The sequence below is a fragment of the Osmerus mordax genome, chromosome 10, assembly GCF_038355195.1.
Source record: "Osmerus mordax isolate fOsmMor3 chromosome 10, fOsmMor3.pri, whole genome shotgun sequence".
Taxonomy (NCBI): domain Eukaryota; kingdom Metazoa; phylum Chordata; class Actinopteri; order Osmeriformes; family Osmeridae; genus Osmerus; species Osmerus mordax.
Window position 1 is genome coordinate 383,024 of NC_090059.1, and position 25,869 is coordinate 408,892.

Here is a 25,869-nt window from a genome sequence, read left to right on the forward strand (position 1 = left end):
GTATTTTCTACCTCATCCTGGCAGAAACCTTAGCAGGGGAGTGACGTGGGAGAGCATCAGCAGACTTAAGACCAGGCAGGTAGAGCTGCTCTCTGGAAGAGCTGCAGAGGTTATATGAGACAAGCAGGTAGGCCTGCGAGAAGGGAGATGCAGAATTCAGGATAGTGAGCACTGTGGTTGAGGAGCTGGGTTGAGAATTCAGTCAGGATCTGTAGAATCTGTAGGATCTGCAGGATCTGCCGGATCTGCAGGACTGGGGCGTGTATGCTCCTAGAAGTCCAGCCACCGTGGTGCTGTCTACAGTTCTGGAGAGCTTTTGAGGTGGAGAGGACTTGTTGAGAATGCAAAGCTTTGTGTTGTTGAGGTTAAACTTGAGGTGGTAGGAGGACACCCATGAAGAGAAGTCAGGCAGACATTCTTTCTGTAACAAACCTGGGGCTGGAAGGTGGAAAAGTGAGATTTCCAATCGATTTTGGCACACTGAAAAGTTACACATACATGTTGATTATTGTAGTCTTTATTGGGGAGTGTTGCCTAAGTGAAATGAAAAAGGAGAGTCCTATCCCCTCATGGTGGTTTTCCGGGTTAGATATTTTTGAGTCCATAATGCAAATCTGTAAAAGTGTGGCCATAAAGACATTTCTGTGTGATACTCTTTCGGACTTTTTGCAAAACAACATTTATTTTAATTTAAAGAAACAAGGTCAAACTGAAGAATGGAACCATACAGGGTGGATGAACCATACAGGCAGGGTGGAGGAACCATACAGGCAGGGTGGAGGAACCATACAGACAGGGTGGAGGAATCATACAGGCAGGGTGGAGGAGCCATACAGGCAGGGTGGAGGAATCATACAGGCACGGTGGAGGAACCATACAGGCAGGGTGGAGGAATCATACAGGCAGGGTGGAGGAACCATACAGGCAGGGTGGAGGAGCCATACAGGCAGGGTGGAGGAACCATACAGGCAGGGTGGAGGAACCATACAGGCACGGTGGAGGAATCATACAGGCAGGGTGGAGTAGCCATACAGGCAGGGTGGAGGAACCATACAGGCAGGGTGGAGTAATCATACAGGCAGGGTGGAGGAGCCATACAGGCACGGTGGAGGAATCATAAAGGCAGGGTGGAGGAGCCATACAGGCAGGGTGGAGGAGCCATACAGGCAGGGTGGAGGAACCATACAGGCATGGTGGAGGAATCATACAGGCAGGGTGGAGTAGCCATACAGGCAGGGTGGAGGAACCATACAGGCAGGGTGGAGGAGCCATACAGGCAGGGTGGAGGAACCATACAGGCAGGGTGGAGGAACCATACAGGCACGGTGGAGGAATCATACAGGCAGGGTGGAGTAGCCATACAGGCAGGGTGGAGGAACCATACAGGCAGGGTGGAGGAATCATACAGGCAGGGTGGAGGAGCCATACAGGCACGGTGGAGGAATCATAAAGGCAGGGTGGAGGAGCCATACAGGCAGGGTGGAGGAGCCATACAGGCAGGGTGGAGGAACCATACAGGCAGGGTGGAGGAACCATACAGGCATGGTGGAGGAATCATACAGGCAGGGTGGAGTAGCCATACAGGCAGGGTGGAGGAACCATACAGGCAGGGTGGAGGAATCATACAGGTACGGTGGAGGAATCATACAGGCAGGGTGGAGGAGCCATACAGGCAGGGTGGAGGAACCATACAGGCAGGGTGGAGGAATCATACAGGCAGGGTGGAGGAACCATACAGGCAGGGTGGAGGAGCCATACAGGCAGGGTGGAGGAACCATACAGGCAGGGTGAAGGAACCATACAGGCACGGTGGAGGAATCATACAGACAGGGTGGAGGAACCATACAGGCAGGGTAGGAGACCGGAACGCTAGAGGCTAGAGGAAATTCCAGAATTTTTAACAAGTATGTTCTGCCAAGCTGCATCTAAGCGCTACAGTGTCACTGTTCTGATCTCCAAGCATCTCAATGTGTCAAAAAATGTCAGTGTGCCTTTTCCCCTTTCACATGTTCCCAAATATGTTCAGTGGGGTTTATTTGATGATTGGTCAGTGAAAGCCATGTAAATTAGCACTCCTTGCTTTTCCGTGTACTTCAAATATGTCAGGCACAGCTTCAATATGAGTTTATGATTGTTGTCCTTCTGCTCTTCCACACAACTTTTCCATTTTCTTTTGACTGTGCTTTTGCTTGAGATGTTCCAAGTTCAGCTGGGCTTGAAATGTAGATGTTTTAACTCCATAATACTGTTAGCTTGATGCTGATGGTTGGGTCACTGTAGGTCTACCTGCTTTTACTTTGGATGACAATGGTTTGGTTTATCTTGTGTTTGAAATATTAACTTTGCTGTAATTGAATTGCTTCACTAAGATCCTTATACATGATATCTTATACAAAATATATTTAAACTGATGTTCTTCCCCATAGAACCACATGGAACACATGCAAGAGCACTAGTTGAAAAACTAAAAGGATCAAACTAATACAATTAATATCCGATGTTTATTGTGAGAAAACAAATACCTCTCACGTGTGCCAGGATGGGACCTTTTAGAATAAATATGAATTGTCACAACCGTTTTGAAAATAGATAGATATGGCATATGGTGTGTTAAAAGGATATTCATATGAACCCTCCCCAAAGAAACAGTTGGTGTTAGACCTTATTGTATATGCTGTCCATCTAATGTTAAAGCTGTTCCCCTGAATTTACTATTGTTCCCTCCTCACCCTTCACAGAAGGTGGGTGGAGGCATGCGTCCATGGAAACGTGTCTTTTCTGTGCTACGCTCCCATTCACTGTTCCTCTACAAAGACAAACGTGAGGCGGTCCTTCATGGGGCAGGGGCAGGCCCCAGCCACACAGAAGATGAGCATCCACCAATCAGTATTCGGGGCTGTTTGATTGACATTGCTTATAGTGAAACTAAGCGTAAGCACACGCTGAGGCTGACCACTCAGGACTTCTGTGAGTACCTGCTGCAAGCAGAGGACCGAGATGACATGCTGGGCTGGATCAGAGTCATCCGGGAGAACAGCAAGACGGACAATGAAGTTAGTTTGACCTAATATGACACTTTTGTCTACATTTGAAATTGAGATAATGGAAGACATTTCATTTCTATGTTGATAACGTATATTTACTTGACCTGTGAGTTCGCAATACTTTCTTGAAATGGAAATGTTTGATTTAGTTTTGATTTTCTTTTTTAGGAACTGGGTTTCTCCAGACAAGCTCTCATCAGCAAGAAACTCAATGATTACAGGAAACAAAGGTTACTTTATCTTTACTAAGGAACTAGACTGTTTCTTTGTCCTAATATGTTACAGTGTTATGAGAAAGAAAGGCAGCATCTGCTATGCAATTTGTCTGATCATAAAAACATAATCTACTCATGACCTGATCATTCAAGAAAGTATAATCTCTACACAGTCCAACAGGCAATAAGCCAGATGCCTCTCCCAAGACCCATCGCAGGATGCCACCTTTTCTCTTGACCAAGACAGACAACACATCTTCGCACCGTTATTCCAAAACTGGTAAGTGACTTTTCTTTTATGGTATAGACCTGTACAGAAAACAGAAGAGTAATAGAGTATTTGTAACAAGTCTGTGTGCCATGTCTGTGTGCCTGTCTTGGTATGTTTGTCTATGCTCAGATGAAATTAAGACACATTGGGGGATTAACATCATGAAGAAGGCAAAGAAGACAGGGAATCCCAAGGTGTTTGGAGTGCGACTGGAGGACTGTCAACCTGCTCACAACAACATGGTGGGGTTCTTTGTAGATTGTGTCACTGTGAAACAAAGAAACAGTAAACTCAACGTTTGGGCAAAGTCAACTGGTTGGAATAACAGAGTCACCCAAGTAATACAAAATGTATCATTTACAAACCACTGAAACCAGTGGTAAATAAGTTGTTAATGGTATGTAAGATCATTTAAGTCGAGTATTTACATACCATAACTAAGTATAAGTAGATTGATTAACAAAATATTTACATGCATATATATTAATGCAGTGGTGGAAAGAATACTGAAAATGGTTACTTAAGTATTGTTACATTGCTCAGATAAATTACAAGTAAAAGTACAGGTGTTAAAGTATGTATAAGTACAAACTACTCTTCTGAAAAGAGTACTAGTTACTTTTTAGCTGGTGATATTTAAAGAATATAATATAATAAAATAAGTTTAAAAAAAACTTTTAATACAAACGGAGATCTATAGAGAAAATAGTTACTTTCAACAACAGCAAAAACATCCTTATTAAATATAGCTGCAAGCAGCGATGCGGGTTCCTCCGCAAAATGGCAAAATATTATAAACATGTACACTGTTGAAGATGGAGAGTTGGACAACAAGAGAGCAAAACTACTTCATGTTTTCCCAACAACAATAGGCTGAATGGGGATTTGAACTCATGAGCATCTGGTCACAAGTCTCTCTATCCTCTCTGCTACACACCAACTGTTGAGATTGTATGAGTAGAAAGAGCAGAGTATGAGCTTTGGTCAGCTTTGGGACAAAGGTTAAGAAATGGTTGACATTTCAAGGTAAAATTGCATAAAATTGCGCATGGTACATCAGAATGATGTCACCTTGAAGCCAATAAGGTTTGAAAAACCATCAGTCAAAATTATATTTGAATTATTGACACAAAGATATTGAGGCAATGTGGACACGTACATAAATACACCCCTTTCAGACATTTTGTATTGCATTTCTCATTCCATTTCACCCTATATAAAGACACATCTGCCCGTACGCTATCCCCATCCATGCTGTTCCCATCCATGCTGTTTCCCTCTCTCCAAGCGCAGGTCATGCCAAGCAGAAATGCTGCAGCAGCCGCGTGAGGTTTTGATGTAGTTCAAAAATTACCTCCCACAATCAATACACATCAAACACAACATAGTTTTCAAACTTTCTCAAAGATGGCTTGAAAACCACGGATATTCACTTTCTTCTTGTGAAGGTCTCAAAAATAGCTTCATAGGCAATGGCTGGGGCACAGCCCATGTCCAGCTCTTTGCGAGTGTAGCCTCTGATGATATAACGGCCGACTCTCTGTTCCAATTAAACTACACGACATGCACACTCAGGGTGACCAACAAGGTTATATTAACTAACAAACAATAACATTACAAACATCTAACTGAACGAAGACAACAACTGAAATCCCTCGCATGGCCGTTGTAACCGAACTATTTTCCACAAGTCTTTGCGTTTTTTGACATGCCGCACTGCATGCTGGGTACTCAAGAGTGCTGACAGCTGATTATCTAGTTGTGCTCCGACTGCGTGATATGACGATATGCTAGTGACGCGCTAAGGTCTCTGAGTCTCCTGCATTAATAAGGTTCTGCCCTATTAGCAAGCTACTTTTACTAATGTTTTGTTAGCAATTGAATGGTAATGCAAGCTAGCTAAAAACAATGTTAGTTAGCTCGGCTAAACTGGTTTTCGTAGCAACAGAAATCAACAAATCAGATCAGTCGAACTTTATTCAGAAAGGGGGGGATGGCGGGAACATTAAAGGTGTAGGTACAGTAAAAGTGAAATGGAACGCGTCTTTCTGCCTTGAAGCTGCGTGCGCATCATCATCAAGACCCCATCTATATGTAAAGATAACATCCAAGCTAACAATTTCGCCAAATCTGACTGCAGCTTTGTATACCATATGTACTGTGTTATGGTTGTTTGAGTTAAACAACTTGCTAAATGAATTAAATGTCTGTTAAATGTCAAATCCAACTATAAATGTATAAAAGAGAGAATTCCAATCAAATCTGAATGTTTTAAACCTAGAGGTTTAAAAGGCTACCTTTGCCTAAACTGACATGCACCAACTCAGAGAACTGAGTTTCAACAGCCATTTACACATTTAGTCTCTATTTGTTACTCGACTCTTAAGGCATGTTTAACTTAATGTCTGCACCTCTCTGTCACCAACTGTCTCTGGAGTGGGGGGTGGGGGCTTCACAGGGTGTCTACAGGTATAAACAAGTTAAATGTAAGACCTTTTAATACCACTTCCAAATGAAATTGAAGACCAAATTTACGATGGAAATACAAATCAAAAGTGGAAATATACAGTAATCTTTCCAAGTAAACACTGATGTCTGTTCAATATGAACAGTATGGTAAAATGACAATAATCGGTTGAGTTTAAGAACATTGACTAAATGTGTGTAATGCGAAAGGATAACACAAAAATGTAATTGCTGTCCTAAATTATATTTATTATTACACTATGGTGGAAATGGTGGAGCAGAAACTAACAATTCCATGAATCCCATGGAAACAAAGGCAAATGTGTGAGATGTACTGATGTGGAGCACAAATCATCCAAGAAGCAGTACTTCTCTTGAGTGGTTTTTATTCAGATGAATAATCATTGGATTCAGGTAAAAAGTCTATCACTTGAACTGGTTTCATCACTTAAGACACTCAAAGTCAGCAGCTTGGCATACTGGGACATGGAAAGGATTAAACACTTAGACTTTCATCAAAGTAAAAAATGCTGGTTTGTCCTTTTTCATCAAGGGAGGCAGGGAGGCAGGCAGGCAGGGTAGGGCAGGGCAGGGCAGGGCAGGCAGGCAGGCAGGCAGGCAGGCAGGCAGGCAGGCAGGCAGGCAGGCAGGCAGGCAGGCAGGCAGGCAGGCAGGCAGGCAGGCAAGCTGAATGAAGCTGTCCAGCTAGAGAGGGATAGTCCAGCAAGGGGTCTGTGATCCTCTCAGCATTCTCTGTTGTTGCTCTCAGCATCCTCTATTGAACTCTGTTGAGCAGGCCTCTGCATGACCCTCCAGACCTGTAAAGTGAAGAAAGGATCCATGTCAGTTCAGTTACATCCATCTACACTTGACATAAACTACAGTTTTGACAGTGAAATGCAGTGGCATTACTTGAACTTGAATCCAAATGTGTTGACCTGATGGAGACCCATGCAAAGTCACTCAAAACACGGGTTCTATTCCAGGCTCTGGCAAGAGTATTTAGCTCTAAACTGGTCAATATATACACATCTGACAAAGACCTGGGGCCCGTTCTCCGTACGTCGCTCATTACATCCGAGATCAAATGACACATCCAAGATGACATCATCTTGCTTATCATGATCTGGCTAATTCGGTTCTTCGAACACACTTGTTGTTTATGATTAGTATAGCTGGATTGAGTTATACGTTGGTCTAAAAGGGGGTATGTATCGATAGTAGAAACCTTGATCAGCAACGCTGCTATTGGCTCCTCACATAAGTCTATGGCTGCTCACCGTGGCCAAAATGAGCACCCTGTTTTTTCCGCAACAGAGCCAACAGAGCAACAGCTTGCTCGAAGGTTACTCCGAATTTGAAGATTTTATCAGAACGCCAGGGAACACCTCAAAGTCTGCAAAATCCAAGAAAGAGGACAAAAAGTAGCAGACCAAATTAAATGTAGAGGAGTGACACGTTTTATCGCTTATTACAGTAAGCTATAGGCCTATGTTTTTTTTATTTTCATACTTTCATATTTTCATTTATCATCTTTAATGTCATATGATGTGGTTTCAACAAATGTATTGTGTAAATGACACCCTCACAAAAAAACGATAGGCTATCCTCTCAAAAAGTATAGGCTAGCATATTGCGCTGTGCTTAAGGAGCCTCACGCAATGAGCAATTAATTCGGTTTCATGTTAAATTCTGCCAATTATTCTTGCACCTTCTGCAACAGGTTCCTGTACTAAAAACGGACAAGACATGTCTGTGACAGACTATCTGTATCACCTCTGCTTGTAAAGCCTCAATCTAATCGTGTTTACATAAAATAAACCTGCTCCCGAGCAGGTTTAAATTTACGGACCTGTTGCTATGACAGCAAGTCCAGGATGAGCTTCGAGAACCGAACAATCCAAGATAATGACAAATCGTCAACAATCAAATCCAGCTAACTGAGTTAGCGACGTACGGAGAACTGGCCCCAGCTCGACCTTTGCCTGTAAACAGTGATTCTGACTGTCAGAGACCTTTAAATAGCCTGACTTACCTCCAGGATCACAATGACTCGTATTGAGAGACTTGTTGCGCTTGTTGGTTAGTTGTAACGGTTTCAAATTCTTGTACTCGCTGTGAAATATTTTTACTGTTGATTTTACCTGTTTTTCTACAGGTACACTCTTGCACTCTTGTGGGGAGTTTCATGTTGTTCAATTGTAACTTGTTTAACTGCATGCTCTTATGGTTCTTCCCTTTGGCACTTATTTGGTTTTCCACAATGTATGCTTCATGTTTTGGCTGCTCGCAATGTTTGGGGCTATCTCGTTGTTATGATCAGTGACCTATGCTCTTTTGTAAAGCTCTCTCTTGGAAGTCGCTTTGGATAAAAGCGTCTGCTAAATGCATAAATGTAAATTGGCGAAACTAGCCTGGCTAACCTAGGTCGCTTTCTCAGGGCATATGACGAATGAAACAGGGAGTCAGGCGGCTGAGCGGTTAGAGAATCGGGTTAGTAACCAGAAGGTCGCTGGTTCGATTCCCGGCCATGCCACATGACGTTGTGTCCTTGGGCAAGGCACTTCACCCTACTTGCCTCGGGGGAATGTCCCTGTACTTACTGTAAGTCGCTCTGGATAAGAGCGTCTGCTAAATGAATAAATGAAATGAAATGAAACAGGCTCGCCTTGAAAAATCAGATATTGGCTATCTTTAGCAGGCCCTTGTCTACAAAAACGTCCTCCCTGACGTTTTTGGAGTAGAATTGAGTGAAATACAAAATAGTTTACACACTGCCAGTGGGCGAGCCGAGCCTGACTCTGAGGCTAACGTCAAAACAATGTACCCCCAGGACGCAGTATCACTCCAATTGCAAGTCCACAAATCACAAAAATAATCGGAGCATCTGGCTAAAAGCACAATTCCCACATCTCCTAAAGGCTGCCCTCCTCGACCTTTTTCATGTAGACCTAACTGTAAAATGGTGAACTTATGAACATGACGCCACCAAAACATGGCTGCCGCCTAAGCCTATGCGGTCTCCCTGGCGCATGGGCTTAACACAAAAACGTTCACGCCCCAAATCAAAATTTTGAGCCGAAAGGTCTGTGGGGAATTGCTTTTTCTCCTACAGGCTGCCCTCCTCAACCTTTTTGATGAACAATTCGATGCAAAATGACTCACTAATTAAAAACACAGAGGAAAAAAGCTAGAGCTACAGTAGCTACTTTTCGAGATCGGTTTTCCGTCACTTCAGACTCACGATCTAAAGGTCTAAAAGTGCTAAAACCTTCACCATAATTCAAGAGTAGTGTACTTTCACAAAACCAATCATTGATTCTAGCTTAAAATGTGTAAAAATAGGACTTACCGAACGTGGCTGCCTCCAACACTATCAGGTGATTCCAGTTGAAAACAACTTGGCCGCCGAAAAAATTATTTATATTCGTAACGGCGAGCTGCGATTGGAAGCGAAATGAAACAGGAGCTAAAAACAGAGCGTGGGGGCTTGGTCAGCACACAATTTCCAGAAAGGATGTGTGTGCGTCTCGCCAAGCTTGCGCGTGTGTCAAGTAGGGTGACCACCTGTCCCGCTTTGCGATGTATCGCACAGCATTTTCAATATGGGACATGCGGGACAAGCATAGAGTTAATATAACTAGAGGAAGCAACTTTTGTCTTCCAAGATGGCGTCCCCATTCATTTCTATGAAAAGTGCTCAGTGGCGCAGTGAGGCAAGCGAGAGTACGAAACTGGACCGCGCCATCTTTCCACTTCCGACTCTTCCGGTCTAGCTTTAAACAGTGGCTCTTTTTTTCCCTAGCTCCGAGACCTCGTGCACGCTTGCAACTAGCTGTACACGTCATACTTTGCGACAACCAGTCGCGAGCATAGATTTATATGGTTGCGAGCGTGTGAGCTAAGGCATTGCAGTGGCAGAATGGGGTACAAGTCCGATAAGAATCAGAGACATGATGCAAACTTTACGGAAATGTATGCTGTCACTGTATAGTATTCCTTTCACTTGTTTTTTAGAAATAGGCTATAGGGCTAAATATAGGGCTATTCTAGATGGAACTCATCACATATGTTGTTTTTTTCTTCGTGATTTGAGTATGATTTCCAACGCATTGTATCAGATTAAATAAACTGTTAACATGAACACTTAGCTCCGTCGTTGTTCTCGCCAGGCAAAGAAAGCTTAATAGTTATTTTTGTAACAGAAATCTTCCATAATGCAGACTTACCATAGCTTACTGTCAACTTTATATTCAAACGAAATGCCACGAAAATCACACTGCCTTCAATTTAACATCAGTGTAGAAATGTGGCTTGTGTTTTATATGTTCATATGTAGGGTTAACCCTAATCCAAACGCCTATTAATGGATATAACGTGATCTAACAAGACTTGGTAATAATGTAATAAATTGAGAAGTGTGTCTGAAATATAATCTACTTTATTGAACGTGCTTTTGAAAGGGGCATATTAACAGAACTATATACAAGACGTTTCCATCAGATATAAGTGGGGGTGAAACATAGTCACTGAGGACCTTCATTGTCCCACAAAAGCAGTCTGGCTTTGACACGATCAAAAAAAGAATAATGAGTGTGTTTAACAAAAGCTTCTGAAGGCAAGACTAATATTATTTAAATATATATATCATTTCCTATTGTGGTTATCAGTTAAAGTACTATTAATCTTCGTCTTTGCTCCAGATAGACATGTCAACAATCTATGCTCACGCTTAACATAATATAATATTTGCCATCATGTCATGAACGTTTTTACGAAAAATCAAATCTATTTTAAAATAACGGGAATAAACTATATTAACAACATTTCATGTATGTGTGACAACCATTTGCTAAACTTGCTACAACAGGGCAGGCAACTCAAGCCATTTCTTTCAGCTCCAGGTAAATCGGCTATCCGCCAATGTGAACTTTAGTGCTCGTGCCCTGTTAGTATCCACGAGCACATTTGCAGGCAACTTTTATTGACGTAAGCAAATAAATGGGGTGCTAGTTTACCCATTTCAAACTTAGCAAAAATCAGGAAAAATTATTCTATGAAAAAGCTAGTAGTGTGAGCCAGGTTCGAGAATCGAACAAAAATTATTGGGGGAGATAGTTTTGTAAATGTTGACTGGAGTTAATAGAATAAAAACGACCGGAAGAGTCGGAAGTCAAACACGAAATGCGATACCACCTACATCCACCGGGGCCGTTGCTTCAAGCCGAGGGGCGAGGGTTGGGGGCTTAGGGACAAGGGGTGAAAATGCTGTGCGACACAACGCAAAGTGCGACAGGTGGTCACCCTAGTGTCAAGGGGCAGGATGAGTCTGAGAATTTGGAGCACGTGTGCTGTGGAGCAATTCAATTGAATTCAATCATATATTGACATATCAAGGTGAAATTGCGTATGGTACTTCAGAATGATGTCATCTTGAAGGTACAAAGGTTTGAAAAACCATCAGTCAAAATTATATTTGATTTATTAACAAAAAGATATTGTGGCAATGTGAACATTTACATAAATACACTTCTTTCAGCCATTTTGTATTGCATTCCTTATTCAATTTCACCCTATAGAAAGACATGTATTCTACAAATCTGCAACAATTTTGAAGTCGATTGGATCTATGGTTCATGAAGAGAAGGGTTATGAAGGTTGTACCAAATTTGGACAGTACAGCAAAATCTATCATGGCGGACCCAATGGGTTCTTGAGGCTTTTTTGTTCCCCATGAGAAATAAGGCATGCCAATTTTCAGGCATTTTGGAATAATGGGGCGCTGGGGAAATCACGTAGACTTTGGGCGTGGCTTATAGCGCCACCTATGGGCGTACATGGGCCATTAGCGGTCTGGGGGTAGTGAGTGACCTGGTGTATCATTGGGCCAAATTTGAAAAAATCGGGTCAAGGACTTTTTGAGCTATTGAGCCATTTATCGGAGAAGAGGAAAAATAATAAGAATACTAACAAAAACAATAGGTTCCCTCCTACCGGAGAAACCCTAATTAATGGTGATTCGAGGTTTTTTGAGATTACAGTTTGAATTCTTGTAAACCGAAATCCCCGCAAATGGCAAACAAAGTTTGCATTGCATTAGCATGCCGTCACCTTTCCTCCCTCTGTAGCCTACATGAACAACTCCACCAGGTGCGGCCATGGGCACTCGTCAGCCGGAATTTCTTTGTCATTTTCAATGAGTTCATGGTGGCTGTCATTAATCTCCATCATGTGGTTGGTTTGCTTCTCCAAACCTTCAGTTCTATCCGTAAATTAACTGTGCGATTATTATGATAAACTCTCTCTAAAACTTGCTGCAGCAGGGACCTTTTTTTCTGTCCAAATATCAGGGTTTTAATTGGTTCATTTGCGATCAGTTATCTTTATTGGCTACTGAGATGCCGGTCAAATGTTTGAATATTAATTCAAATTGAAGGCTATAGGCTACTCAGTAAAGAATTGTGATTTTAAAAGTAGAAAAGTAGATTACTTAGATTAATTTATACTTAAGTACAAATATACAATTACAGACTTAATAATCTACTCATAAAAGTACAATTACCCCCCGAAAAAACTACTTAATTACAGTAATGTGAGTAGTTGTAATTCGTTACTTCCACCCCTGCATTAATGCTTAATGTATGTGTGACTATTGTTTTATTAACACTTACTGACAATGCAATTCATGTTTACTAATGTTTAAAGCTTTTACTCATTGTTAGTTAAGACTTAAATGTTTCCCATTGCCACGATGAGGTAAGCATATGGACTCAAACACAAGGAAAAGCAGACAGGCAGGATCAAAACTATAGTAATTATTTTAGCAAAATCAGGAACATGAGGGAACACTCACATGAAGGGAGACCAACAAACAACAATGAACTGACAACACTTGGCTTGCTGTTTGTCTTTAGTTTGTCCCTTTGATAGTGGAGATGTGCTGTGGTATGGTGGAAACCATGGGTTTAGAGTACACTGGCATCTACAGGGTACCAGGCAACAATGCCATGGTGTCCAGCCTTCAGGAGCAACTCAATAAGGGGATGGAGATCATCACCACCGAAGAGGTCTGGTTATGTTTAGACAAGTGTGAATGTGTGCCAGATAAAGTAAAACATACATCTATAAATAGCCTTTTACAAATTCATACCAGCTTTCTTCACAAAATCAATAATAAACCATTGGGTTGATATGTTTTAGGCTTAGACACTCTGAGACAACAACATCTAATTTCTTTCATCCACAGAGATGGCAGGACTTAAATGTCATAAGTAGCCTGCTGAAGTCCTTCTTCAGGAAACTTCCAGAACCCTTGTTCACAGATGGTAAGCTCATAACAAGAATGAAATCCCCCTCCCCTTCAAAAACTGTGTTTTTATGTGTATCTGTATTCATGTTTTAATTTAATATGTTTGTTTGTCTGCATATCATGTTTGTGACTTTGATAGGCTGGCCAACCACTCTTACAGCTTTATTCTTGAATTCTTAAATCATGAGTTAAATAATAATTTTAAGGGAACAATAGCTGACCTGTTTTTTGAAATCAGCCAAATACAGTAACTTCATCGATGCCAATCGGCTAGAAGATGCAGAGGACAGACTTAAGACCATGAGGAAACTGGTAGGTAAAACAAGTTATAAAATATATATATTATTTTTTTTTCATTCATTTGATATTTTATAAATACATTTAATTATACATTAAATGTATAATTATTGTATTCTATTTTACCCCCATTTAACTTAATTATTACCATGTGCACATGTACTAAGTGCCATGATTCCCCATGTAATTCTACATCTTCCTCGTCTATCTTCTTCTCCAATCCATCTTTCTGTCAGATCCATGATCTACCAAGTCACTATCACCACACCCTCAAGTTTTTGGTTGGCCATCTGAAAACAGTAGCTGATTATTCTGACAAAAATAAGGTATGCCAGTTCCCTGTCATTCCTGACTGCAATGTCATAATTGTAAAATAACCCTGTGCAAAGCTCATCTTATGCACACTATTTAATTCTTCTCCATTTCCCCACCACCCAATTCCTCATTTTGTCTCGGTCTATCCTAGATGGAGCCTAGAAATCTGGCTCTAGTGTTTGGTCCCACTCTGGTTAGAACATCAGAAGATAACATGACTGACATGGTCACCCACATGCCAGACCGGTACAAGATCATTGAGACACTCATCTTACATGTAAGAACTCAAGCTCCTAACTTACTTCAGACGCTTTGGACTTGAAATAATCAACTTTTGTAACTAATTCTCTTTTTTTGTCTAGCATGACTGGTTCTTCAATGCTGGAGCACTGGATAGAGATGAGAAGGTAGACAGTAAACCTGACCCTGACACTGATCCTAACCCAGCGGCGTCGCTAGACCCTTTTTACTGGGGCACAATGCCCAGTATATATCTGCCGTGCCCCAGTAAAATCTCAAGTTTGAGTTTTACAATTTACTTTATTTGTCAATGCATTCATATAACATTGATAATCCTGGAAAAAGGAAAGCAGTATCCCCATCAACGCTTGTAAAATCAATGCAGTTTATCTGAAAACACAAACTGATGCGTGCCAGCAGCATTCCATGTCCGTGCACTTTTCTGTGGTTGCTATAATAACTGCAGTGGCACAAAGAAGTACAGGTGTCGGCAAGCACGTCAGAATTGAGGCAGGCAGGCAGGCAGGCAGGCAGGCAGGCAGGCAGGCAGGCAAAAAAAAAAAAAAATTACGAAACTAAAGAAAGTTTCTAAATAATGGGCCTACCGATCATCTTATTTTGACTCAAACATAATAACATCAAACCAAAACATATTACATGAAGCTCCAACATTTTTATTTGTGCTCAAAGTATTGCGAAATAAATGGTCTCACATCAACTTTTGATGTCCCTAAAAAGGCTATCAAACTTATATCCCTGAACTGTACACATAGTGGGTTAAGCAAGGAAAGTTTTTATTGTGCATTGTGTTGCACACTTCTTGTATGCAGCAAGCTTGAAAGAAAAAAAAGGTGATATGAGTAATGAGGGGCCTGTGCCCCAGTCGAGCTTTATGTCAACAACCCTGCCTTAACCCCAGTAGAGCGTTATTCTAGCAACAACCCTGCCTTAACCCAAGTAGAGCTTTATGTCTAGCAACAACCCTGCCTAAACCCCAGTAGAGCTTTATGTCTAGCAACAACCCTGCCTTAACCCCAGTAGGGCTTTATGTCAACAACCCTGCCTTAACCCCAGTAGAATCGCACAAGGCAACTATACAACAATAATGAACCAGCAGTAGTTTCTGGACTACAAAAGTGAGACTGTACATGACACTGGGTCTTGATATTCACAAATATTTAATCTCATTCTCTCTATTTTGTCTGTGTTTGCACTTGCATGTATGTGTGTGTAGGCCCCAGTGGATAAGAGAGACATGCTGCCTGTTCCAAATATTGACCACTTACTTTCCAACATCGGTAGGACAGGTGTGCTCGGGGAAACCTCAGGTGAGTGTGGACCCAGAGAACCCAGAGGATACTGCACATGCTAATGATAACATTAAGGACTACTGCACATGCTACAGTACTGCACATCTGTACTTTTTCCACTCCCACCGTTTAATTTCTGCCTGTGTAAACTTATTGTTTCCCAATTACTCTTTTTCTGGACCTTCTTGCACACCTATCCTACTGTAGCTGAACCTGTGGATCAATTTCTTCGGTAGGAGCATGACTACCTCAAGTTACATGTGTGTGTTTTCCTGTCTGTGTTCTCACTTCTCTATTATTCTATTCCTTTTCTGGCTTCTAACATCCTCAAGTATTATCCTCAAACAGTATCTTATAGTACTGTTGAGTGGTTGGATATCAGCAAGTACATAACTTGTGGCCTCTTTGACCTCCCAAATAAAATGCTACCTCCATTTCATTTGCTAATGATCACCATGTCCTTGTAAACTTCTCTTTTTTGACTCTAATGCAGTTGCCACAACCAGCGATTCAGTTAAATCAAAGGTAAGCACTATTACTACCCAGATCTTTATTCGGAGTTGATGGTGTTAGATTGGTGATTGATGGAACTATTTTGTCTTGATGATGATCATTGACTGATCTTCAGCTCACAGACTATCCTGCAATCAACCATGTCTGATCTGGGATCTGTGTTTAAGGTCTCATTGGAAGGAATCAAGAAGGACCTGAGTGCCAGAGACTTCCTTCCATCACTCATCTTTACAGCCACCCGGAAACGCAAGAAATGTCCCAGTACCCATCCAATGGGAAGCAGCTCTGGTGAGGACTCTGAGCACGAGCCAATCAAAGCAAGCAACTATGGGGGAGAGGAAGAAAAGAAGGGAAAGGACCAAGAGCAAGAGCATGTGACTGAAGGACTGAACCGTCCTAGAATAGAAAATAATGGGGAAACAGAAGTGAATAAGGGTAAAAAGAGGATAGAGGAGAAACAATCACTGTTTAGGGGAAGTGGGGTGACAGTGGAAAGAGAGAAAGAAAGACCTGCAAGAAATATTGTGCGTCGGGATGAAGGGGGATTATCCACTAAAATACCCCAGCCTTGTCCTAATAGCTTCCTATACTCACACTGTCAGTCCCCCAACATCATCACCAGCACCACACAAATGAGGCCCCAAGAGGAGCTCACTGCCCTGCCCCTCTTAAATGTCCCAAGCCTGGCCAAAGCATGCTCAGTTTTCCCCTCCTGGCTCTCCCATCTCAGACTGCCTAGCCTCAGCCAAGCTTCAAGTCTTCAAAGAGCACCGCAGACCCAGTGGGTCCCACTGGGTCTGCGGTGCTCTTTGACACTGCCAGTGCGTTATAGGAAAAAAAGAGGAATAAGAGTGAGGGCTGTGTCCATGAATTTAGAGATGGAACTTGGCAAGGATGAGGATGGATTAAAAAGTAGAAGAGGAGAAAGGGTTGAGTTACTAAGATCACCAGTGAAAGAGCAGTGTCAGCACGGCAGCCCAGTGGAGGCTTCTCAGTGGGCCACAGTCCACCCAGTTACAGTTCCCGACAGCACACTGTCAGCCTTGGCTCCTGGCCCTCTCTTGACGATAGGGCCTCCCTCTCTCCCCCACTCTTCAGCTGGACGGACAGATCAGGATCCCCTCTATCCTTCCACCATAGTACTACGGAAAACAACCTTAGAGGCTCATAAGAGGAAGGCATGGCGCCGTCACACAGTGGTAGTTTAAAAGTCAAAAGCACTAGCCCTTACCCACATGCACTGGAAAGTGTAAGTACAGCATTCACTTTTTCCCAAACCAAAGGCAAACTGTATTAGTGTCATTGTCAGACATATCCTGAACTGCTTTGGAGCTTATACGTATAAGAGCAAAAATCTGGTTGACATTCTCTATACTAGCCTTTGGTAAAATTATTGACGGTAGGCCTGACAGAAAAGACAAGCAGATAAAGTGTTTACTTAAAGGGATACATCATTTTAGAACATGTAAGGAAACAAACTATTCCTGCACAGGTTCACTTCTTAGCTAAAACTAAGGTAATTTCCATAGACTAGCTCTTCCATTTACCATATCTCTTTACTAAGCTCTTTCAAAGCTGTGAAACAGGAATAGTGATCTGTTAGGTGTTTAAAACATGCATTCTTTCACTCCTCAGTGTTCATAATGCCAAAGTTTCCTTGAATTAATTGCATGCTACCTATGGTGTACATATCAAACACATTATTCAAAGAAGCATTGAACAAAGCCTATTGTAGCTGTCTGTGTAATGTGTAACCTACCTACCTACTGTGTAAACCCAGATATTGGGAATACCACTCTCTGGCCCCCCATGACAGTAACAAAGTATCTGTGGCAGCTCAATAAAGTCATGCCAATATTTACTTTTTACAGTTGTGGCCATTGTAGCATGTCCAATCATCATTACATTACAAGTGGAAAGACAGACAAGATAAAGGGAACCAAGCATACAGTGTCTTGTGTATGAGTTAACACTTGCTAAGAGTGACTCTGGTTGATATTAGTTTTACAGGGATAGTATTTTCATGGGAACAGTTAAAAAAGGGTGTCTTGAAATTAGCCTAACTTCCTCATATCCAAAACCTTAAAGTCTTACCGGTTAGTCTTTCTGCTTTGTTAGTTTCTATGTATCAGTACAGGAAATTATGTTTGTCTGAAACCAAGATGGTGGTGAATCAGCCTGTATTACTGCCAACATCTGTCCTACAAGCCTATTCCATTGTCTCTTTAATAGTTTGTCTGTGCTCTTGTGCATGGACTACATGTATGTGGGTGACTGTGTGTCTACCAACTTTGTAACAGTTGTACAAAGCCTTGTCAAGTTAACCTGTGTATACTGTATATTCTAAATAATATATTAAATTATTTCTTTTGAAATTAACTTGTTCTTCATATAATTCTTTTATATATTGTCAGGAATGTCTCCTAAAACATTTGAATCACTAAAGTACATCCAAATTGTTTACCTGTTGCTTGCTTTTTGTTGATGATGACCAATTGGCCATTCTGGCTTTTGTGACCACCACGGTTTTTATTGAGATCAAGCAGAAGTATTTCACAGAAGTTGTTCATACGACAATAGCTTTGAAAATAGTTATTTTTCAACATATAAGGTTTTGCCCTTACAAATTGTAAGTCTACACATTCACATACAGCTCAATCAGAATTTCCACAGTTAAGGTCTTAATTAAGGCCACATAGTTTAGTCCATTGATTTACCACATTGTGTAATGCTGAGTACACACCACAAGATAATCGGGCTGATTTTGGGACGATTTCCCCCTTCCGACAATCCTAGGTAAGGTCCCGATTATCTACAAATTTATCTTATCAGATTTTTCCATGGTGTGAGGATTGTTAAGAGTGAAAATATTTTAGTGTGTACCCTGCATTAGATTTGTGCATCTGATGAGTTGATAATGTCAACATAACATGAAATATGAACAAATCTCTGCGTGCTCAAAATGAAAGGTGGTCGCTGTGTAATGATGTCCAACCAAACAGTGCATGCATTAAGACAGAACTCTGAAGCTTCTGTCACATCGGGATGTGGTGTTTTCTTTGCCCTCTCCTCAGGAGAAACACCAAGCCCTGAGCCACGACAGGCCACAGCAACAATAGGATTAGCGTTCGAACTGACACGTCAAATGGCCACCAATTCTCACCCTGAGGAAAAACAAAATTATTTGTTTGGCAAAAAAAAGAGGACCATCTATGAATTTATCATTCTTTACAGATACATGGTTTAGTTAGCGCCCTTAATAGTCTTACCTCTGACTCTGAGATGGGGGCTGCATTGTGCTGTATGCATGGTCTCCAATCAGTATTCTCAAACTGTTTCAGAGAACATTACATTGATACAAAGAGAAACATAACCAAATGGTTAAGAAACATGTAAATGATCTGCAATGTTAACCATAGCTTTCCTGTAACAATGTTGTGGGCTACTTTATAGACCTTGGGGGGGGGGGGGGGGGGGGGGTAATGAACATACATGTGCTGCAGCCAGTCTCTCCACCACCTCCAGTCTGTCCATGACGCTCCTCATATCCTCCCTGAGCCTCTGCAGGGCTAGCACAATCTGCTGCTGCAGTAGAACGTCCTGCAGCCTCTCAGCTCCTCCCTCTGACCCGTCTCCTCCCCCTCTGCCAGCTCCGCCCCCAAACTCTGCCCCCCCTCCGCCTACCTGCCTTGGGCCGCCTGGGGTAACACCACCTAGAAAGACAGGGCAGGTATGCGAGTCCACATATAGCATCCATGCACATTGTACCTGTACACAAGCCTGTATGCAAATAATGATGGTCTCTTACAAGTCGTAGAGATGTTAGATGTAGGTCCTCAGGTGCACCTAAAAAATACATACTTGATAACAAAATAAAAACTGTATTATATAACCGTCCTATATCCTTTCAACTTACGTTCTCTCCATCCATGTTGCATTCCATTCCTTCCAGCAGCTCGACTTCTCCTGATGGGCGGAGCCTTTCTATCCTCCGCTCCTTCTCCACCTTTCCCCGCCCCCATCTGAGTAGCCTGGGGAACAGCCGACTCCTGATGTTCTCCGACTGAGGACGGCCCTGAAGAGGGATGGCCACTGTAAAGACCATTTGATTTGGGGATGTCAACCTGTTTATAAAAATGTAAACACAAGACCTCAAACAAAGTATGTACCTGTTATGGTACCCTAACGTTAACCCTTTTACCGGTGTAAATGTTTTGCTCAAGAAAGCGATATGGTTGTTGAATCGTTAAAAATTGGAAATGAAGATAGTTGTGAATTATGAGGAGTGACGGTAGTGTACAGCTGTGACCAAAAGTATTGGGAGCGACATACATTTTGTGTTTGCAAAGCTTGCTGGGCCTTGGCATAAAATGACTGCTAACATAATTTCAGTATGTCATATCATCAGCACAGAGGAAAGTGTGAACTAGTTCTAGCCAGGTGAAATCACTATCATTCTGATTGGATTTTAAGAGCAGATTGACTGCTGTAAAAGAGGGGACTATTTGCATACCGTATTTTTTCGAATAAACGCTGCAGCGTTAATTAAATAACGTTAATTTTTGGTGCGGCGTTTATTCGAGGGCGGCGTTTAATTAGCAAGAGAGATTTCGTGAATTGTAGATGCAGTGCAGCCATAGACAACTTCGTTGCTGGCATTATGACAAATGAATCCTGCAGCTAAAAACGCAGGTTACATTTAGGCTACTACCGCTGACCCCCTTGTCTATTCTTTGTTTGTCTTTTTTCCACAGGTACACTTGCACTTATAGCGGTTCATGTTCTTTAATTGTAACTTGTTTAACTACATGCTCTTATGGTTCTTCCCTTTGGCACTTACTTTGGTTGTTCACAATGTGTGCTTCATGTTTTGGCTACTCGCAATGTTTTTTGGCTATCTTGTTGTTATGATCAGTGACCTATGCACTTTGTAAAGCTCTCTCTTGGAAGTCGCTTTGGATAAAAGCGTCTGCTAAATGAATAAATGTAAATGTCTATGAGTGCGGCAACTCCCTTTCTCATTGACTATCAATTAGGTGTGCGTTGGTAATACAACTGTCTCAAATAAAAGTGTTCTACATTGCGTAGAAATCTGAAGCAGCATGCCTAAACGTTCATACATGTTAGCTTTCAAACAGAAAGCTGTGCAGAGTTATGTACATGTGTAATAAATACTCGGGTTGAATTTAACCAATTAAATAACCGTTTTCAGAATTTTTTGGTGCTGCGTTTATTCGAGGGCGGCGTTTATTACACAACGTTCATTTTTGGTGCGGTGTTTATTCGAGGGCGGTGTTCATTCGAGGGCGGTGTTTATTCTAAGGCGGCGTTTATTCGAAGAAATACGGTATATATTAAAAAATTAAAAAAAGCTTTAAAAAATATGAAATGTGCCTTATTGTATTCCAGTATTATATAGAAACATGTGAAAACATTTTCCTCAAATACTGAACCTGCAAACTTTGCAAAATACAACATTTGTCATTGCCAAAACTAATGGCCACGACTGTACTAGTAAAGATATTAGCACAATTCACCTTTACATTGTCAAGCAGCTCCACAGAGTCACAGAAGATCTCACTCTCCGAGTCACTGGTCAACACCACCCCCTCATACTGCAATATATCTAGAAGGACAAAACAACAAACCGAAAAGGAATATCACAATTCTGTTTCTATCTATTGATTGGAAATTAGCTTAAGGAGTTCACATGGACGTGCTTTATCCATTTGTTGTATTATACTGTAGATGCCAGATTGACAGATAGGTGCAGTGTGACGCACCCTGGGGCTGACTGGTGGAGGTGACCTCTGGTGTCTGACAGGTCTCCTGGTCCACATCTGGACCCTGGAAGCTGGGGTTCTCTTTAGAGCTCTTGCCATCCCCAGCTTCTGTTTGAATAGCTGACTGATAAGTGTCCTTGATGTCTAAACAATTACATTTACTTATAGGCAAAAATACAGACACATCACAGCTCACTGACCTTCAATCATACTCAGCAGTGACACTGGTGGTCTGGGCATGTCATGGATAACAACGTATAGAGGCTCAAAATGGTGAAACAGTGATGCCGTCTTTTCATTCATAGGGATGGTATCAATAACCTAAGGAGGGGAGATATAGGACTGTGTGCCTGCAGTTGATACACAGGTCGTACGCATACATACTTCATTAGTAACGATGACCAAGGCATACTTTACCTGTTGAGCTACTTTCTTCATCTCTTCCACATACTCAGCCATGGCCTTTTCACTCTTCATCTCTCCTAACCGGTTCCAAGCATCCCTGTGGATGCAGTGTCAGCCAACATGTTTTCATCAACAAATATGCAGTGGTCCATGCACCAAATACACATTCAAACTCTAACTCACTGTGGCAGTTGTGGAAGAAATGGGATATCCTTTGTGCTTATGTTAACCACATTAGTAGATAAACTATTACCTTATCTGTTCATATGTTATGTCTTATCATTCATGTGTTCTGATGTTCTATGATGTAGCATCCGCATGCCTATAATAACAAACAGCTTTTGGCTGTATGTTATCTTTATTTCTCCCTATTTACTACACCGTTCTCTGGCCTTGAGAGCAGAGGGAGAAAAGATTGAAACCTAAGTCTGCTGTGTTGTCATTTTTTGTCAGACGTCTGGTTATCTCTTCCAATCTGCAGATAAATAATACTTTATAAATCCAGAACTCAAATTAAATGCAGTGTGACGCACTGCATTTTAGTGAATAACTTTTTTCTTCATCACAGTGCCTTCCAAAAAACACATATGCAAACGCACCATTTGTAGCGCCCCACTGGGTCCCAGAAGCCTGGCCGGGGTATGTTACAGGGGCCACACATGGCCTGCTTGTAGAGGCTGTAGAAATTAAGCATCACCTTATAGGAGGGCCGATAGGAACCTGTGAGAGTTAGTAACCCAGTTTTAATAACACTCACTGACTAACTGAGCCCATTTATACTTTACAATGTAATAGTTGTAAATGTACCCATTTAGCAAATGCTTTTATCCAAAGCGACATACAATACAGCAGGGTTCTCTAATCCTGGTCCGCGAGGGCTGCTGTCCTGCATGTTTTAGATGTTTCCCTGCTCCAGCACACCTGTTTCAAATTAATGGGTTGTTATCAAGCTCTGTGGAAGCCGGGTAATGACCATTCATTTGAATCAGGTGTGCTGGAGCAGAGAAACATCTAAAACATACAGGACAGCGGCCCTCGAGGACCAGGATTGGAGACCCCTGGAATACAGGGTTAGATTTGAACCTGCAACCTCTTGATGCTCTATCACTACTTTTGTGAACAATTACATTTTGTACTGAAAGAATATTTTTCTCTGACAGTGAGTAGCCTAGCCTATCAGTCTATGTTGTTTACTGTTTTCATTGTGCATTCTGTCAGATGATAATGAAAAAATAGATTTTCAATGTGTGCGTTCATTGGCTCCTGCACTACATCTACCGCAAATCAGTCGTCACAGGGATTACAGAGAAGTCAGTCAGTCTGTGGTTTAAGTATTATTCTTTATATAAAATTGAGTTATTCAAGTTAGTTGTTCATATCAATTGGAAAATATATATAATTTGGTTAAAGTTACTTAAAATGTGCCAATTTAACTTGAGACTCACCTAAGACCAAAGACTTGAGATATGGCCATAACCAGGCTAAGGATAAACTTACCATAACTAAGACTGTCTAACATGCTCAGTTTATCAAATGAATGTACATGTATGACCTAATTATATCACCCACGCGCACCAACGAATTCATTGGTACCCAACAAGGTCAAGTAAGGGAGGAAGTGATGGATACTGACAAGTGTTCTATGCACATCATATGTGATGTGCATAGAATGTATTGCTAGTTTAAAATTGCTCATAGAAGCTATCTTCTCTGATTTGACTAGTTTACTTTTCATAAACAACAACTGAAACTGAGTCACAATAGTTAATCATTAAAATACAATTTACATTGAAGTAAAGGGTGGATGTAGCTCAGCTTACAAAGTGTTTACAAACAACCCGACTCCCCTACTTACCATCTTTCGGCAAATTATGAATAACGTCGACAGCGGTCTGAAAGCGCTTTTGGTGGTCTAAAGCTTCTGACATTGTAAACGGGACCAGTATAGCAGTTTATGTATCTCAACTGAAAAGCTAAGTGCCATCGAACTGGAAATGGGACAGCAACTTGATTGCAATGTCAAAGTGGCAAATCAAGCCACCGTAGACTGGAAAGAAAAGAAACAGACAAACGACACGTACGTATGTTAGGCTATTTGGTCACGAGACAATCGTTCAACGTCACGTCAGCAATGGCCAAATAACATGGAAGAGAGTTATAAAACGGTTACCTCACTTGTTCGCCGCCCTTCTCTTGTCATGGCTGATAAGAAGCACACTTAGTCGATAATCAAAGTCGTTATTTCTGGTTGAGCAGATTGCAAGTTGAAAAAGAACACTCAATTTAGGGAGAGCATTCATTCATTGTAGGATTTAATGTAGGCCTATCAGTTTGTTGTTGAAAACGTGGGTTACTTGGTCAGACTTCCGCGAGTCTTCTTCTGGATTGCAACCAACGTAAATGAGGTGCGTTACCGCTCCCTACAGGATGAATACTTTTCAATTTAGCTTGTCTTAATTTCTGTTTGTAATCAGATTTTAGTGATGTATTACTGCTTCCAGAGAATGTCTAATATAGAGAGAACCATAGATATATATAAACATATCTTATTGAAAAAGTAAAGGGTGTGGAAGTAGGCCAGACATTATTAGAATAATATGATGTGTATTTGAGATTTTTTGAAATAAATTTGAAAAAGATATTGAGATTAGCGAGGATTTCAAATCAAATCAAATTTATTTGTATAGCCCTTTTTACACGCAAGCATGTCACAGAGGGCTTCACATATGCCCATAGAACTGCCCCTCAACCAACCTAAACCCTCAAGGACGACAAGGAAAAACTCCCAAAAAACTCTCAACAGGAGAAAAAAATTGAAGAAACCTTGGGAGGAGCGCCTCCTCCAGAGACGGTTGGTGAGAGAGAGGAGCAGAACACAGGCTAAACATAGTCATACAGTGTCGGTGGGTTTTTAAAACACCAAAATCCATTGTTCAACTTTATAGATGTAGGACAGGACCGGGAGACTCGCGACCAGGTCCAGCGTTGGCTGACCGACGACCAGGCAGGTGCTGACAACTCAAACCCCCCACACCACAAGGGATGTGTGTGGGGGGGGGACAGAGAGAGGAGAGCAGGGATTAGAGAATGCCAGGAGCAGCTAACAGTTACAGTCATAATAGAATGAGATCCCCACCGGTCAAGTGTGGACTGGTGCAGCAATTTAACAGAGCAAAAAAGGGGAATTTGATGCAACCCCACACACCAAGACAGCGACAGCCCCCCCCATTTGGAACATGAAATCTGTTCCAGGGGAAGAGAACTCTAAGATAAGTTATACTTATAGAATAAGGATGGAAGCAACACGTCCCCCGTTGCCTCCAACTAGTAACATACTTACCTTTAACAGTCGTAGAATTGACTAAACAATAACGTTTTTAACCTAATTTTAAATGTCGAAACAGTATCAGACTCCTTAATTGAGACGGGTAATTTGTTCCAGAGAAGAGGTGCTCTATATGAGAACGCCCTACCTCCAGCTGTTTTTTTCTTAACTTTGGGAACCACCAGATAGCCGGCATCTTGAGATCTAAGTGTCCTTGCGGGGCAATAGGGTGCAAGGAGACCGGAGAGGTACAGTGGTGCCAATCCATGCAGAGATTTGTAGGTTAGTAGTAGAACTTTGAAGTCAGCTCGGATAGGGAGCCAGTGTAGAGAGACAAGAGTAGATGTTATGTGATCAAACTTTCTTGATCTGGTCA

At 41.6% G+C, this 25,869-nt stretch overlaps 2 protein-coding genes across 3 annotated transcripts in view; one reads left to right on the forward strand and one right to left on the reverse strand.

Moving 5' to 3' along the window:
• Nucleotides 1-17,188, forward strand: part of LOC136950643 (rho GTPase-activating protein 23-like) — a 78,274-nt gene extending 61,086 nt beyond the window's left edge. Inside the window, exons 12-24 of the mRNA XM_067245084.1 lie at nucleotides 2,739-3,053; nucleotides 3,213-3,274; nucleotides 3,433-3,539; nucleotides 3,660-3,772; nucleotides 12,911-13,063; nucleotides 13,243-13,321; nucleotides 13,544-13,617; nucleotides 13,839-13,928; nucleotides 14,069-14,194; nucleotides 14,280-14,324; nucleotides 15,392-15,485; nucleotides 15,961-15,992; nucleotides 16,148-17,188. Coding sequence (XP_067101185.1) covers nucleotides 2,739-3,053; nucleotides 3,213-3,274; nucleotides 3,433-3,539; nucleotides 3,660-3,772; nucleotides 12,911-13,063; nucleotides 13,243-13,321; nucleotides 13,544-13,617; nucleotides 13,839-13,928; nucleotides 14,069-14,194; nucleotides 14,280-14,324; nucleotides 15,392-15,485; nucleotides 15,961-15,992; nucleotides 16,148-17,188 — 2,331 coding nt within the window. The remainder of the gene's footprint in view (nucleotides 1-2,738; nucleotides 3,054-3,212; nucleotides 3,275-3,432; nucleotides 3,540-3,659; nucleotides 3,773-12,910; nucleotides 13,064-13,242; nucleotides 13,322-13,543; nucleotides 13,618-13,838; nucleotides 13,929-14,068; nucleotides 14,195-14,279; nucleotides 14,325-15,391; nucleotides 15,486-15,960; nucleotides 15,993-16,147) is intronic.
• Nucleotides 17,189-18,482: 1,294 nt separating this feature from the next.
• On the reverse strand, nucleotides 18,483-24,530 carry acbd4 (acyl-CoA binding domain containing 4). 2 transcript variants are annotated; one of them, XM_067244337.1, is made up of 11 exons: nucleotides 24,339-24,530; nucleotides 24,024-24,215; nucleotides 22,768-22,888; nucleotides 22,181-22,265; nucleotides 21,964-22,084; nucleotides 21,764-21,868; nucleotides 21,518-21,606; nucleotides 19,897-20,104; nucleotides 19,473-19,693; nucleotides 19,250-19,312; nucleotides 18,483-19,144 (listed from the first exon to the last, which is right to left on the reverse strand). In XM_067244337.1, exons 2-11 carry the CDS (start codon nucleotides 24,094-24,096, stop codon nucleotides 19,016-19,018), a joined length of 1,215 nt encoding a protein of 404 aa, XP_067100438.1. In that variant the 5' UTR covers nucleotides 24,097-24,215; nucleotides 24,339-24,530; the 3' UTR covers nucleotides 18,483-19,015. The 2 variants fall into 2 exon arrangements, with proteins under 2 accessions (XP_067100438.1, XP_067100437.1); XM_067244336.1 differs by having other exon boundaries at nucleotides 21,764-21,871.
• Between the last annotated feature and the right edge of the window lie 1,339 nt (nucleotides 24,531-25,869).